General features: G+C 39.6%; 1 protein-coding gene across 5 annotated transcripts in view; it reads right to left on the bottom strand.

Moving 5' to 3' along the window:
- LOC100412584 (neuroligin 4 X-linked) overlaps positions 1 to 13,552 on the bottom strand; it is a 333,835-nt gene that overhangs the window by 12,009 nt on the left and 308,274 nt on the right. For all 5 annotated transcript variants that reach the window (XM_035289881.3, XM_035289879.3, XM_078364503.1 and 2 more), the window contains one exon: positions 2,776 to 3,565. In XM_035289881.3, the coding sequence (XP_035145772.2) occupies positions 2,776 to 3,565 (790 nt within the window). The remainder of the gene's footprint in view (positions 1 to 2,775; positions 3,566 to 13,552) is intronic.

Raw genomic sequence — 13,552 nt, 5'->3', positions numbered from 1 at the left:
CCCAACCACAGCAGCTAAGAAACAGCAAGGAAATTCTCCCCTGCAGCTTTTGGAGGGAAATTTGCTCTGCCAGCACCTTTCTTTTTACTTCTGCTCTTAATAACTGTAAAATGATAAATTCTGTTGTCATATAACACAGTTTTTTTGTGCGTTTCTTTTTGTTTCTTTGTTTTGTTTTCTTTTGTTTTTGTTTTTAAACAGAGGTTTGCTCTGTCACCCAGGCTGGAGTATAGTACTGCAAACATGGCACACCTCAACCTCCTGTGCTCCAGTGACCCTCGCACCTCAGCCTCCTGAGAAACTGACAATCTTGCATGTGCTACCATGTCCTATTTGTTTTGTGGAAACAGAGTTTTACTATGTTGCCCAGGCTGGTTTTAAACTCTTGTTCTCCTTAGGTGATCCTTCTGCCTTGTCCTCCAAAAGTTCTGGGGTTATAGTCCTAAGCCTCTGTACCCAGTACAGCCTCTCAGTTTTTGATACTCTGGTAACAGCAGCCTGAGCAAACTAATAAACAATTTTTATTTAGAAGAAAGCATCAATTTGATTTCAATTATTTCTTTATGAAGGAAATAACCTTTGAGTTATAGAGAAGCATCTCTATCAAATGTTCCTTCCTCCCTTTTCCTCCTGGTAGCCAATCTCAGACCAAATCTACAAAGTCTAATTGTTGAAAGTTGGTGTCCAGATGATACATTTTCCACTCCAAAAACATGCTAACATGCTACACGTATGCAAAAACAGACAATCAACAACACCAGTATTCTCATATCTTCTTGGGATTACTGAGCACTGTTCATGTACAGCTCGGCCACAGCAGTCTCAGAGCCTCATTCCTCATAAGGAGATTGATCTTCCCTAGGTGACATTCACAATGCACGTCTCACTTTCTCATTCAGTATATATAAAAAAAAATCTATCACTCAGCATAGATGATGGAGGCACAAATGAGTAGAAAAGAATAATACCCCATCCATTTCCACAGTTACATTGACAAAATGAAAGGATGCCACAATGTCTGTGGGTATTTACGATGTTTTGGGTTCTTTTCACCCATCGTTTGCAGTGAATCATCTCAGAAAAATATTGAAACATTCTGTTGTATAGCGCTTTTTGTTTTTTTATACCTTCTACTTTGTTTAGGCCAATAAATTAGCTTTCCTGTGAGATACATATGTATGTATGTTTGTGTCTGTGTGTTTACATATGCATGCCATATAGCAATATAATACAAATATATATTTTCCTTTGCTGTCTCTCTCTGTAGGTATTTATGCAGAAAATAAAATACAAATATATATATACACACAGGTATATATTTGTACTTGTATATGTATAGTAAATATAGTTACATTTGTGTTTGTATTTGTATATATATTATATATGCACATATAAGTATACATGTATTTGTGTATGTATATACATAAAAGTATATCAGTATTTGTCTGTATAGATGCACAAATGCATATACACATAGACACACACTATAAAAGTACATATGGGAATAAATATATTTCTCATTATTGAATATATATAGGAATATATATTTATATTTCTCTATAATTATTGTGACATTTGTTTTCCTTCCTATGGCCTGGCAAAGAATTCCCCATGTCGTAGGTCATGTGACATTGCAAAACTTTGTGCCTAACAAAATAAATGTTTACAATAGCTGGGTAGGATGGTGTGCACCAGTAGTTTCAGCTACTCAGAAGGCTGAGGTGGGAGGATCCCTTCAGCCCAAGAGTTTGCGAACAGCTTGGGTAACATAGCACGCCCTGTCTCTACAAAAATCCATGTAAGGGCATGGTGGTGTGTGTTCGTAGTCTTTGCCACTGGAGATGCTAAGGAAGGAGGATCACATTAATTCACTGAATCTAGAATGAGTGAAATATGCTTGCCCCAGTGCACTCCAGCCCAGACTACAGTGTGTCTACAAAAAATAAAAATAAAAATTATCCAAGCAGCCGGGCGCGGTGGCTCAAGCCTGTAATCCCAGCACTTTGGGAGGCCGAGGCGGGTGGATCACGAGGTCAACAGATCGAGACCATCCTGGTCAACATGGTGAAACCCCGTCTCTACTAAAAATTACAAAAAATTAGCTGGGCACGGTGGCGCGTGCCTGTAATCCCAGCTACTCAGGAGGCTGAGGCAGGAGAATTGCCTGAACCCAGGGGGCGGAGGTTGCGGTGAGCCGAGACTGCGCCATTGCACTCCAGCCTGGGTAACAAGAGCGAAACTCCGTCTCAAAAAAAAAAAAAAAATTATCCAAGCATAGCAGTCAGCCTAGGTACTCTGGAGGCTGAGGCACAAGGACGGCTTGAGCCTAGAATTTCAGGGCTGTAATGTGCTACCATTTCATTGCTGTAGACCAGCCTGGGCAACAGAGTGAGCCTGTGTCTGTACAACAAGGACAAAAACCAAAGCGTTTGATCAGCTATTATCAGAATCGTCATGTACGTGTGAGTCCTGCACTTGTAGGTAGGAACTGTGGAATTTCCAATGGGCCATCAGAACTCTAGTAAAAATCTGGTTTCACAGTAATGTGTTTTGTTCCTACAACACTTTAGGAGTAAAGAAAACAATGAGTTCCCACAGATGCTGAGGGAGGGGCTGCCTATTATTGCTGTATGCATGTCTGTGTGTGTACATGTGTGCCTGTGCATGTGTGTGTATGTGTGTGCGCTCCTGCACATGGTGGTAGAACCAACACCTGTACTGAGGACTCAAACAAGTGACGAGGACAGCGCAACCCTGACCCAAAGAGGCACGTACCCAGTTTTGGCGAAGTTTGTCCAGTAGGTCATGACCAGGGCACTGAGCATGACGTCGTTCTTGGAGAAGTTACAACTGAAGAGCTCAGTTGGGCCGATCATGGGGATGCCAAAGACATAGGGGACCTCGTCGCCATGGGCAGAGTCTGCCCAGCTGGGCTTCATTTCGCTTTGACAGTGATGATAGAAGGCATAGAAATAGGTGGGGGAGCCATATTGCGCGTGCAGGTCAGCGGTGGCCACGGCGGGAGCCACCCACTGGTGGTCAGTAAAGAGAGCCACCAGAGTCTTCCGCCGCGTCTCAGGGTTTTCCTTATCGGCCCAGTCTGTGTACATAAACTTGATAGTCTCCCGCAAAGTGTCTTTCCCTTCAGGGTAGCCGTAAAGGTTGTCCACAAAGTTGGACACGGAGAAATCAAAGTCATTGGGTGTCACACCGTCCTCATTGTCCACGATGCCATCCACGAACTTCAAGCCTTCTCCTTGGTTGACGCCCAGCATGATGTCATAATTGAGGAACTCGCCTTGTTCCATCAGGATCTGGGGGTCGTCTGGGATCACGTCGCCGTCAATCACGGGCCCAAAGGCTATGTGGTAGGTGGCTGGGGTGATGGTCTGCTGGATGAGCTCCTTGTAGTTCTTGTTCCGCAGGCATTCTACCATGTCCATGGTGTCCAGCATGTTGCAGCCGACCTTGTCTGCCAAAATCCGAGTGTACTTGGCTGGCTGGTAGTTCACTGCCCAGCTGGACAGGGCGGTGCCGCTCTGAACAATGGCCTTCTGGAAGAGACCTGCAGGTGCAAAATTGTGGACATGCAAATGAAAACCCGCAGGACAGAAACGCAGCTTTTACTGAGCAATGAAGGCTGTGATTGTCTCTCAGGCATGTGAATTTCTGAATGTGGTAGCATTTACCTCTGTCAGGGGCTCTTTTACCCATTTTCATTTTGATTCCCCCTTTCCTTTTTTCCTTGAACGTTCATTTTACAGAAGGTTATTCTACACACACACACACTCTCTCTCTCTCTCTCACACACACAAACACACACACACACACGAGTTGAAAATAAAACCACATTGTCACTTTACCTGCACTGGTAAAATACGTGTGACTTCATTTTCCATTCACAATTTAGTGTTGTTTTTGCTTCCTTGCCTCCCGATGCCGTATATAAAAACTAAAACAGAAACTGCATTACCATTTTCCAAGGCAGTCGGGGCAGGTGGTTGAGAAAAACACAAACAGGGTTTAAACTAGTAAAAGGTAAAAACGCCCTCTTGTCTCACAACTGAATCCATGTATCTCTTCATTAAGAGAAATAAAAATCAACTTGAATCAATTTCAGGGTGCTAACTTAGGAATCTGTATCTACCTTGAGTCTAATGAAGATAAAATTTGGGAATAAAATGCATGGACTTAGCTATGCCTACCACTTAACTCTGTACCCAAGTAACAAGTATTATTTAAGTAATTTCCTTCAAAACTACATCCATTGTAAAGCCAGAGATGTATATATTTTATTTTGCCCCATATGAAAAATGCTCCATTTGTTGAGAAACTTAAAAATGATACCCAAGTTTAGTAGAAATATTATGTAGCTTAAAATTCTCCATCAGCTCACTCTACCACAGAGATGTCTAGAATTATAAAATCTGTATTTTTAATCATGACAGGACAATAGACAGTGGGCTGTAAAAATCAGAGCATTCTATTTACAATTGCTTCCTACTCTTTCCATGAATCCTTGCCTGAGTTGGACACTAAAGAATAAGTGAAACGATGAGTTTGTGTCATTTGTAGGAACATGGATGAATCTGGAGACCATCATTCTCAGCAAACTGACATAAGAACAGAAAAGGAAATGCTGCATTTTCTCACTCATAGGCAGGTGTTGAACAATAAGAACACATGGACACAGGGAGAGAAGCATCATCCACTGGGGTCTGTTGGGAGGAAATAGGGGAGGGGCAGTGGGGGTTGGGAAGTTGGGGAGAAACAGCATGGGAAGAAATGCCAGATATAGGTGAAGGGGAAGAAGGCAGCAAATCACACTGCCACATGTGTACCTATGCAACTATTTTGCATGTTCTTCACATGTACCCCAAAACCTAAAATGCATTTTTAAAAAAAGCTAAAATAAAGAAGGAAATAAAATTAACTACAGATAATTATTTTCAAAAAACACTTTCTGTTTTTAAAACAAAACAGCAAACCTCCCTGAGACAATATCATTAAGGGTAGACATTAACAGCAAAGTAAAATTATTATGCTTAAACTTTCACATCACCTATATATACTTAAACAAGAAAGAAAACTGCTTGAATGTGACACTGTTTACTAAAATCAGAAACAGTGTTCTAATGGCTAGAAAGGTTTCTACTAGTAGTTCATTACGCAAAGGAAGAGGTTCCTTCAGTCTGCCAAGTTTTCGCAGGAGATCTTCTAACAAAAGAAAGATGAGAAATCTTTCTCTTTTTTTTTATGAGTTGTCCAAGTCCCTTGGCATTTTGAGAGACATCAGAAGATTAGTTTACAAAACAGCCCCTGTGTTAACTAATTTTATCTAAACCATTCAGAATTATACCAGCTTTATCAACAATTAGTCGAATCTGATTTTCCATTCTTACTTTCAACTATGCCCCAATCTAGTCCCCTGCTTAAATTATCTAAAGTAGTATTTTGCACTCAGTCACTTTTCTAAGTTATCATGCCAAGGTAGAACTAAGGCCTCAGCTTTGAGAAAATCACCCCAACAGAGTACATATTTTCTAGTCTGGAGAGGTTAGCCAACAGATAGAAAAAAAGTCACAATAGCCTAGAATAAATCTGATAAAAATCCAACTAAATTGAATGACCAAAATACATACATACACATATGTGTGTATATATATATATGTGTGTGTATATATATATGTGTGTGTGTGTGTATATATATATGTGTATATATATGTATTTATATGTATGTGTATATATATGTGTGTGTATATATATATATATGTATCTAAGAATACCTATGGTTTTAGACAAATCTAGCCTTGCCTAGAATTATTCATGTACACAATTGTAACATTAACCTTGTAAGATTTACTAAAGAAACACTTATATAATACTGTAATTAAAAACATGACTATGAAAGATGAAAAAAAGAAAAGAATAAGGCATTCAGCTGTGAATTCAGAAGTTCATACCCTGTAGATTTTTAAGGTCACAGAAGTATTCAAATATGAGAAAAATATGATTGTCATCAGGATGATATGATTTTAGAGACTGGAGCATTGCCCAAAGATGACACACAGAACTGGAACTTGAAAACAATATGTCATTCACAAGTTTGTCATCAAAACCATCTTGGGAATGTTTCTGTCAGAAATGTGCAGATTTGACTTGAGTGCTTGGCTCTGAAGATTATTTTAAAATGGGTAAGGGAGAAAATGTCAATATGTAATTTGTTGGATACTTTCATTACTTAAAACATTAAGAATTAGGAAGAAAATGCTTTCAGAAGTTTTTTTCCCACCCTTCTCGTAACTACTGACAATAATTTAGGTAGTAGTATGTATAAATTAACATAACTGAAACAGTTATTTGTATGTTAGGGAAGTAATGTAACTCTTATTAATACTAAAAACTTGGATTATGAAAAAAATCACCCATAAGCCATATTTTAAAACAGAACTCACCTTAGCATAATGAGTATACTAGAAATTAACATAATTATTTCTCTCACATTCAAACATCTTTTTTGAATACCTGAGCCCAATATTTACATAGCTTTATACACTGTGTTTTTCGACCTCTTGTATACCTTAGGAAAAGTCTTACTCTTTTGAGTAAATACATACGGTTTATTATAAGTCTCGTATCCTTTTGATTCCTTAGCTTTTCATTTTATTATTTGCTATAAAAATAATACTGGGATAAATACCTTCACAAAACTATCTCTTTCCACATATAAGTTGCCTTTAGTAGACTAGAATTCCTGAAGCAAACAGTCTGAATATTTTTATTTTTCTTTCAGGCAGGGTGTCTCTTTACTATTCAGGCTAAAGTGCAAAGACATGATCTTGGCTTGCTGCAACCTCTGCCTTCCAGGCTCCGCTGATCCTCCCAATCAGCCTTCCAAGTAGCTGGGAATACAGGCACAAACCACTATATCTGACTAATTTGTGTAATTTTTTTTCTTAAAATTGGGTTTTGCCATGTTGCCCAGGCTGGCCTTGAACTGCTAGACTCAAAAAATCCTTCCACCTCAGACTTTCAAAGTGCTGGGATCACAGGCAGAAGCTATAGTGTCTGGCTTGTATTTTTCATAATTCTTGATTATATTTATGGGCTGTTTAGAAGTACTGCCTTGCAGAAGTGACCAATGCAAAGGTAGTATTTCAGCAAATAACTGCCAATCTGTTGACTTAAATAATTAGCAACTTCCTCCAATTAGTGTGGCTTACATGTGTTTCAACACTCCTGAAGTTGGTTCTGACTGCTTTCTAAATCTACAACTGTTACTATATCAACTGACAAAAGTGAATATATATGTATTATGAAAAATGTCATAGAAATCTCTATAACAAATAATTCATCAGATTATTTACATTTTCTGTTTTTAAAATAAATATAGTAGAGCTATGAGCCCTTGCTCTTCCCTGTTATTAGCACTAGTAAGGAGTTAAATACCATTTGGTCTCATGGGCAAAACATTATTAAGTAATGACTCAAGGAATTCAGAGTTTGGAGGATTTTAGAAAATCTCACTTATCCTATCTTACTAATGAAGATAATGAGGAGCGTAGTGATCCAAAAACTTGCTCAGATGGTACAAGAAGTGAAGGAAGTCCTGTAGTTACTTTAAAAAAGACACTTTTAAATTTTGCTTTTTTTTATTGCATTTTAGGTTTGGGGGTACATGTGCATAGCATGCAATACAGTTGCATAGGTACACACATGGCAGTGTGTTTTGTTTGCTTTCTCCCCTTCACCAACATTTGGCATTTCTCCCCAGGCAATCCCTCCGCACCTCCCCCTCCCACTGGCCATCCCCTTTTCCCCCCAGTAGACCCCAGTGTTTAGTACCCCCTCTCTGTGTCCATGTGTTCTCATTTTTCATCACCCGTCTATGAGTGAGAATATGCGGTGTTTCATTTACTGTTCTTTTGTCAGTTTGCTGAGAATCATGTTCTCCAGATTCATCCATGTCCCTACAAACGACACGAACTCATCATTTCTGATTGCTGCATAATATTCCATGGTGTATATGTGTCACATTTTTCCAATCCAGTCTATCATCGATGGGCATTTGGGTTGATTCCAGGTCTTTGCTATTGTAAACAGTGCTGCAATGAACATTCGTGTGCATGTGTCCTTGTAGTAGAATGATTTATAGTCCTTTGGATATATACTCAGTAATGGGATTGCTGGGTCAAATGGAATTTCTATTTCTAAGGCCTTGAGGAATCGCCACATCATCTTCCACAATGGTTAGACTAACTTACACTCCCACCAACAGTATAAAAGTGTTCCTTTTTCTCCACATCCTCTCCGGCATCTGTTGTCTCCAGATTTTTAATGATCACCATTCTAACTGGCGTGAGACGGTATCTCAATGTGGTTTTGATTTGCAGCTCTCTGATGACCAGTGACGATGAGCATTTTTTCATATGATTGTTGGCCTCATATATGTCTTCTTTCGTAAAGTGTCTGCTCATATCCTTTGCCCACTTTTGAATGGGCTTGTTTGTTTTTTTTCTGTTAATCTGTTTGGGTTCTTTGTAAATTCTGGATATCAGCTCTTTGTCAGATGGCTACACTGCAAAAATTTTTTCCCATTCTGTTGGTTGCTGATTCACACTAGAGATTCTTTCTTTTGCTGTGCAGAAGCTGTGGAGTTTCATTAGGTCCCATTTGTCTATTTTGGCTTTTGTTGCCAATGCTTTTGGTGTTTTGTTCATGAAGTCCTTGCCTACTCCTATGTCCTGAATGGTATTGCCTAGATTTCCTTCTAGGGTTTTTATGGTGCCGGGTCCTATGTTTAAGTCTTTAATCCATCTGGAGTTAATTTTAGTGTAAGGTGTCAGGAAGGGGTCCAGTTTCTGCTTTCTGCACATGGCTAGCCAGTTTTCCAAGCACAATTTGTAGAACAGGGAATCCTTTCCCCATTGCTTGTTTTTGTCAGGTTTATCAAAGATTGTATGGTTGTAGATATGTTGTGTTGCCTCTGATGCCTCTGTTCTGTTCCATTGATCTATATCTCTGTTTTGGCACCAGTACCATGCTGTTTTGATTAATGTAGCATTGTAGTATAGTTTGAAATCCGGTAGTGTGATGCTTCCCGCTGTGTTCTTTTTGCCTAGAATTGACTTGGCTATGTGGGCTCTCTTTTGGTTCCATATGAAGTTCATGGTGGTTTTTTCTAGTTCTGTGAAGAAAGTCAATGGTAGCTTGATGGGGATAGCATTGATTCTGTAAATTACCTTGGGCAGTATAGCCATTTTCACGATATTAATTCTTCCTAACCATGAACATGGAATGTTTCTCCATTTGTTTGTGTCCTCTCTGATTTCGTTGAGCAGTGGTTTGTAGTTTTTCCTGAAGAGGTCCCTTAAGTTCCTTGTAAGTTGTATTCCAATGTTTTGGAATTTATTCTTTTTGTAGCAATTGTGAATGGCAGTTCGTTCTTGATTTGGCTCTCTTTAAGTCTGTTATTGGTGTAGAGGAAGGCTTGTCAGTTTTGCACATTGATTTTATATCCTGAGACTTTGCTGAAGTTGCTTATCAGTTTCAGGAGTTTTTGGGTTGAGGCGATGGGGTCTTCTAGGTATACAATCATGTCGTCTGCAAATAGAGACAATTTGGCTTCCACCTTTCCTATTTGAATACCCTTTATTTCTTTTTCTTGCCTGATTGCTGTGGCTAGAACTTCCAGTACTATATTGAATAGGAGTGGTGACAGAGGGCATCCTTGTCTAGTGCCGGATTTCAAAGGGAGTGATATTGGCTGTTGGTTTGTCATAAATAGCTTTTATTACTTTGAGATATGTTCCATCAATACCGAGTTTATTGAGGGTTTTTAGCATAAAGGGCTGTTGAATTTTGTCAAATGCCTTCTCTGCATAAACTGAGATAATCATGTGGTTTTTGTTTTTGGTTCTGTTTATGCAGTCAATTATGTTGATAGACTTGCATATGTTGAACCAGCCTTGCATCCCTGGGATGAATCCTACTTGATCATGATGAATAAGTTTTTTGATTTGCTGTTGCAATCGGTTTGCCAATATTTGATTGCAGATTTTTGCATCTATGTTCATCATGGATATTGGCCTGAAGTTTTCTTTTCTTTTTGGGTCTCTGCCGAATTTTGGTATCAGGATGATATTGGTCTCGTAGAATTATTTGGATAGGATTCCTTCTTTTTGGATTATTTGGAGTAGTTTCAGAAGAAATGGTACCAGCTTCTCTTAGTGTGTCTAGTAGAATTCGGCTGTTAACCCGTCTGGACCTGGGCTTTTTTTGTGTGGTAGGCTCTTAATTGCTGCCTCGACTTCTGCCCTTTTTATTGGTCTATTCATAGTTTTAGCTTCCTCCTGGTTTAGGCTTGGGAGGACACAGGAGTCCATAAATTTATCCATTTCTTCCAGGTTTACTAGTTTATGTGCATAGAGTTGTTTGTAATATTCTCTGATGATGGTTTGAATTTCAGTGGAATCAGTGGTGATTTCCCCTTTATCATTTTTTATTGCATCTATTTGGTTGTTCTTTCTTTTCTTTTTAATCAGTCTGGCTACTGGTCTGTGTATTTTGTTGATCTTTTCAAATAACAGCTCTTGAATTTATTAATTTTCTGGAGGGTCTTTTGTGTCTCAATCTCCTTCAGTTCAGCTCTGATCATAGTTATTTTTTGTCTTCTGCTGGGTTTTGAGTTTTTTTGATCTTGCCCCTCTAGCCCTTTCAATTTTTATGCTAGGGTGTAAATTTTGGATCTCTCCATTCTTCTCATATGGGCACTTATTGCTATATACTTTCCTCTAGAGACTGCTTTAAATGTGTCCAAGAGATTCTGGCACGTTGTGTCTTCGTTCTCATTGGTTTCGAAGAACTTCTTTATTTCTGCCTTGATTTCATTGTTTATCCAGTCAACATTTAGGAACCAGTTGTTCAGTTTTCATGAAGTAGTGCAGTTCTGGGTTGGTTTCTGAATTCGGAGTTCTAACTTGATTGCACTATGGTCTGAGAGGCTGTTTGTTATGATTTTAGTAGTTTTGCATTTGCTGAACAGTGCTTTACTTCCAATTATGTGGTCAATTTTCGAGTAGGTGTGATGTGGTGCTGAGAAGAATGTATATTCTGTGGATTTGGGGTGGAGAGTTCTGTAAATGTCTATCAGGTTTGCTTCCTCCAGGTATGAGTTCAAACCCTGGATATCCTTGTTGATTTTCTGTCTGGTTGATCTGTCTAGTATTGACAGTGGAGTGTTAAAGTCTCGCGCTATTATTGTGTGGGAGCCTAAGTCTCTTTGTAAGTCGTTAAAAACTTGCCTTGTGTATCTGGGTGCTCCTGCATTGGGTTCATATATGTTTAGGATTGTTAGCTCTTCTTGTTGTATCAATCCTTTCACCATTATGTAATGGCCTTTTTTGTCTCTTTTGATATTTGTTGCTTTAAAGTCTATTTTATCAGAGATGAGAATTGCAACTCTTGCTTTCTTTTGCTCTCCATTTGCTTGGTATGTCTTCCTCTATCCCTTTATTATGTGCCTTTGTGTATCCTTGCATGTGAGATGGGTTTTCTGGATACAGCACACTGCTAGGTTTTGGCTTTTTATCAAATTTGCCAGTCTGTGTCTTTTGATTGGTGCATTTAGTCCATTTACATTTAGGGTTAATACTGATATGTGTGAATTTGATACTGCCATTTTGATGCTAGCTGGCTATTTTGCTTGTTAGTTGTTGTAGATTCTTCATTATGTTGATGCTCTTTAGCATTTAGTGTGATTTTGGAATGGCTGGCACTGGTTGTTCCTTTCTATGTGTAGTGCCTCTTTCAGGAGCTCTTGTAAAGCAGGCCTGGTGGTGACAAAATCTCTGAGTACTTGCTTGTTCGCAAAGGATTTTATTTTTTCTTCACTTCTGAAGCTCAGTTTGGCTGTATATGAAATTCTGGGTTGAAATTTCTTTACTTTAAGGATGTTGAATATTGGCCTCCACTCTCTTCTGTCTTGTAGAGTTTCTGCCGAGAGATCTGCTGTGAGTCTGATGGGCTTCCCTTTGTGGGTGACCCGACCATTCTCTCTGGCTGCCCTTAGTATTTTCTTCTTTATTTCAACCTTGTTGAATCTGACGATAATGTGCCTTGGCTTTGCTCTTTTTGCGGAATATCGTTGTGATGTTCTCTGTATTTCCTGCAATTGAGTGTTGGCCTGTCTTGCTAGGTGGGAGAATTTTTTTTGGATAATGTCCTGAAGAGTATTTTCTAGCTTGGATTTATTCTCTTCATCACATTCTGATTCGCCTATCAAACGTAAGTTAGGTCTCTTCACATAGTCCCACATTTCCTGGGGACTTTGTTCATTTCTTTTTGCGCTTTTTTCTCTGATCTTGGTTTCTTGCTTTTTTTATTGAGTTGATCTTCGACTTCTGATATTCTTTCTTCTGCTTGGTCAATTTGGCTATTGAAACTTGTGCATGTTTGCGAAGTTCTCGTATTGTGTTTTTCAGCTCCTTTAATTCATTCATATTTCTCTGTAAGGTATCCATTCTTGTTATCATTTCCTCAAATTGTTTTTCAAGGTTCTTAGTTTCTTTGCGTTGATTTAAAACATGTTCTTTTAGCTCACAAAAGTTTCTCATTATCCACCTTCTGAAGTCTAATTTCGTCATTTCGTCACAGTCATTCTCCATCCAGCTTTGTTCCCTTGCTGGTGAGTCATTTGGGTCCTTTCTAGGTGGCGAGGTGTTCTGGTTTCGGGTGTTTTTCTTCTCTTTGCGCTGGTTTCTTTCCGTCTTTGTGGATTTATCCAGCTGTCGTCTATGTAGTTGCTGACTTTTCAGTTGGGTCTTTGAGTGGACACCCAGATTGTTGATGATGGAGTATTTTTGTTACTTTTTTTTTCTTCTACCTGTCTAGCCCCTTCGCCGTATGACTGCTGAGGTCCACTGCAGGCCCTGCTTGTCTGGGGTGCACCTATAGCAGCTGCAGAACAATGAGTGATTCTACCAGTTGTTTTTTCTGCCCTCTTTGTCTCAGAATGATGTCTGCCAAATGTCAGTCTTATGGATATAGAGGGGTCAGGGAGTTGCTTGAGGTGGCAGCCTGTTCTTTCTAGGAGCTCAAGTGCTGAGCTGTGAGCTCGGTTGATCATTCAGGGCTGCTAGGCTGCTATGTTTAATTCTGCTGCAACCTAACTCATAAAAAAAACCCTTTTTTTCTCAGATGCTCTGTCTGGGGGCGGGTTTGGGCTTTCCTTGTGAGTGTCCGCCACACTGTCCTGCCCAGCTAGGAGGCAGTTTAGTCACTTTTTGCCTGCCGAGGCTCTGCCCTGCTGATTTGAGGTTCACTCTTTTGCTTCAGGCTCTGCCCTTCTGCTGTGGTCTCCTCCCTGTTGCCACGGGCTACACCCTCCAGCGTAGTCTCTCTGTTGTACTGGGTTACCTCGGCAATGGCAGGCTGTGTCAGCAATGGGCGTGTACCTCAGTAGGGCTGATTGCCTCAGTAATGGCTGACACACCTCCCCCATGTAGCTGCGCTTTAAGAAAACCTTCTCACTGGGAGGGTTTGGAATCGCTGT

The sequence above is a fragment of the Callithrix jacchus genome, chromosome Y (assembly GCF_049354715.1).
Source record: "Callithrix jacchus isolate 240 chromosome Y, calJac240_pri, whole genome shotgun sequence".
Classification (NCBI taxonomy): Eukaryota; Metazoa; Chordata; class Mammalia; order Primates; family Cebidae; genus Callithrix; species Callithrix jacchus.
The sequence above is the reverse complement of the archived record's forward strand: the minus strand, read 5'-3'. Positions and strand labels throughout refer to the sequence as shown.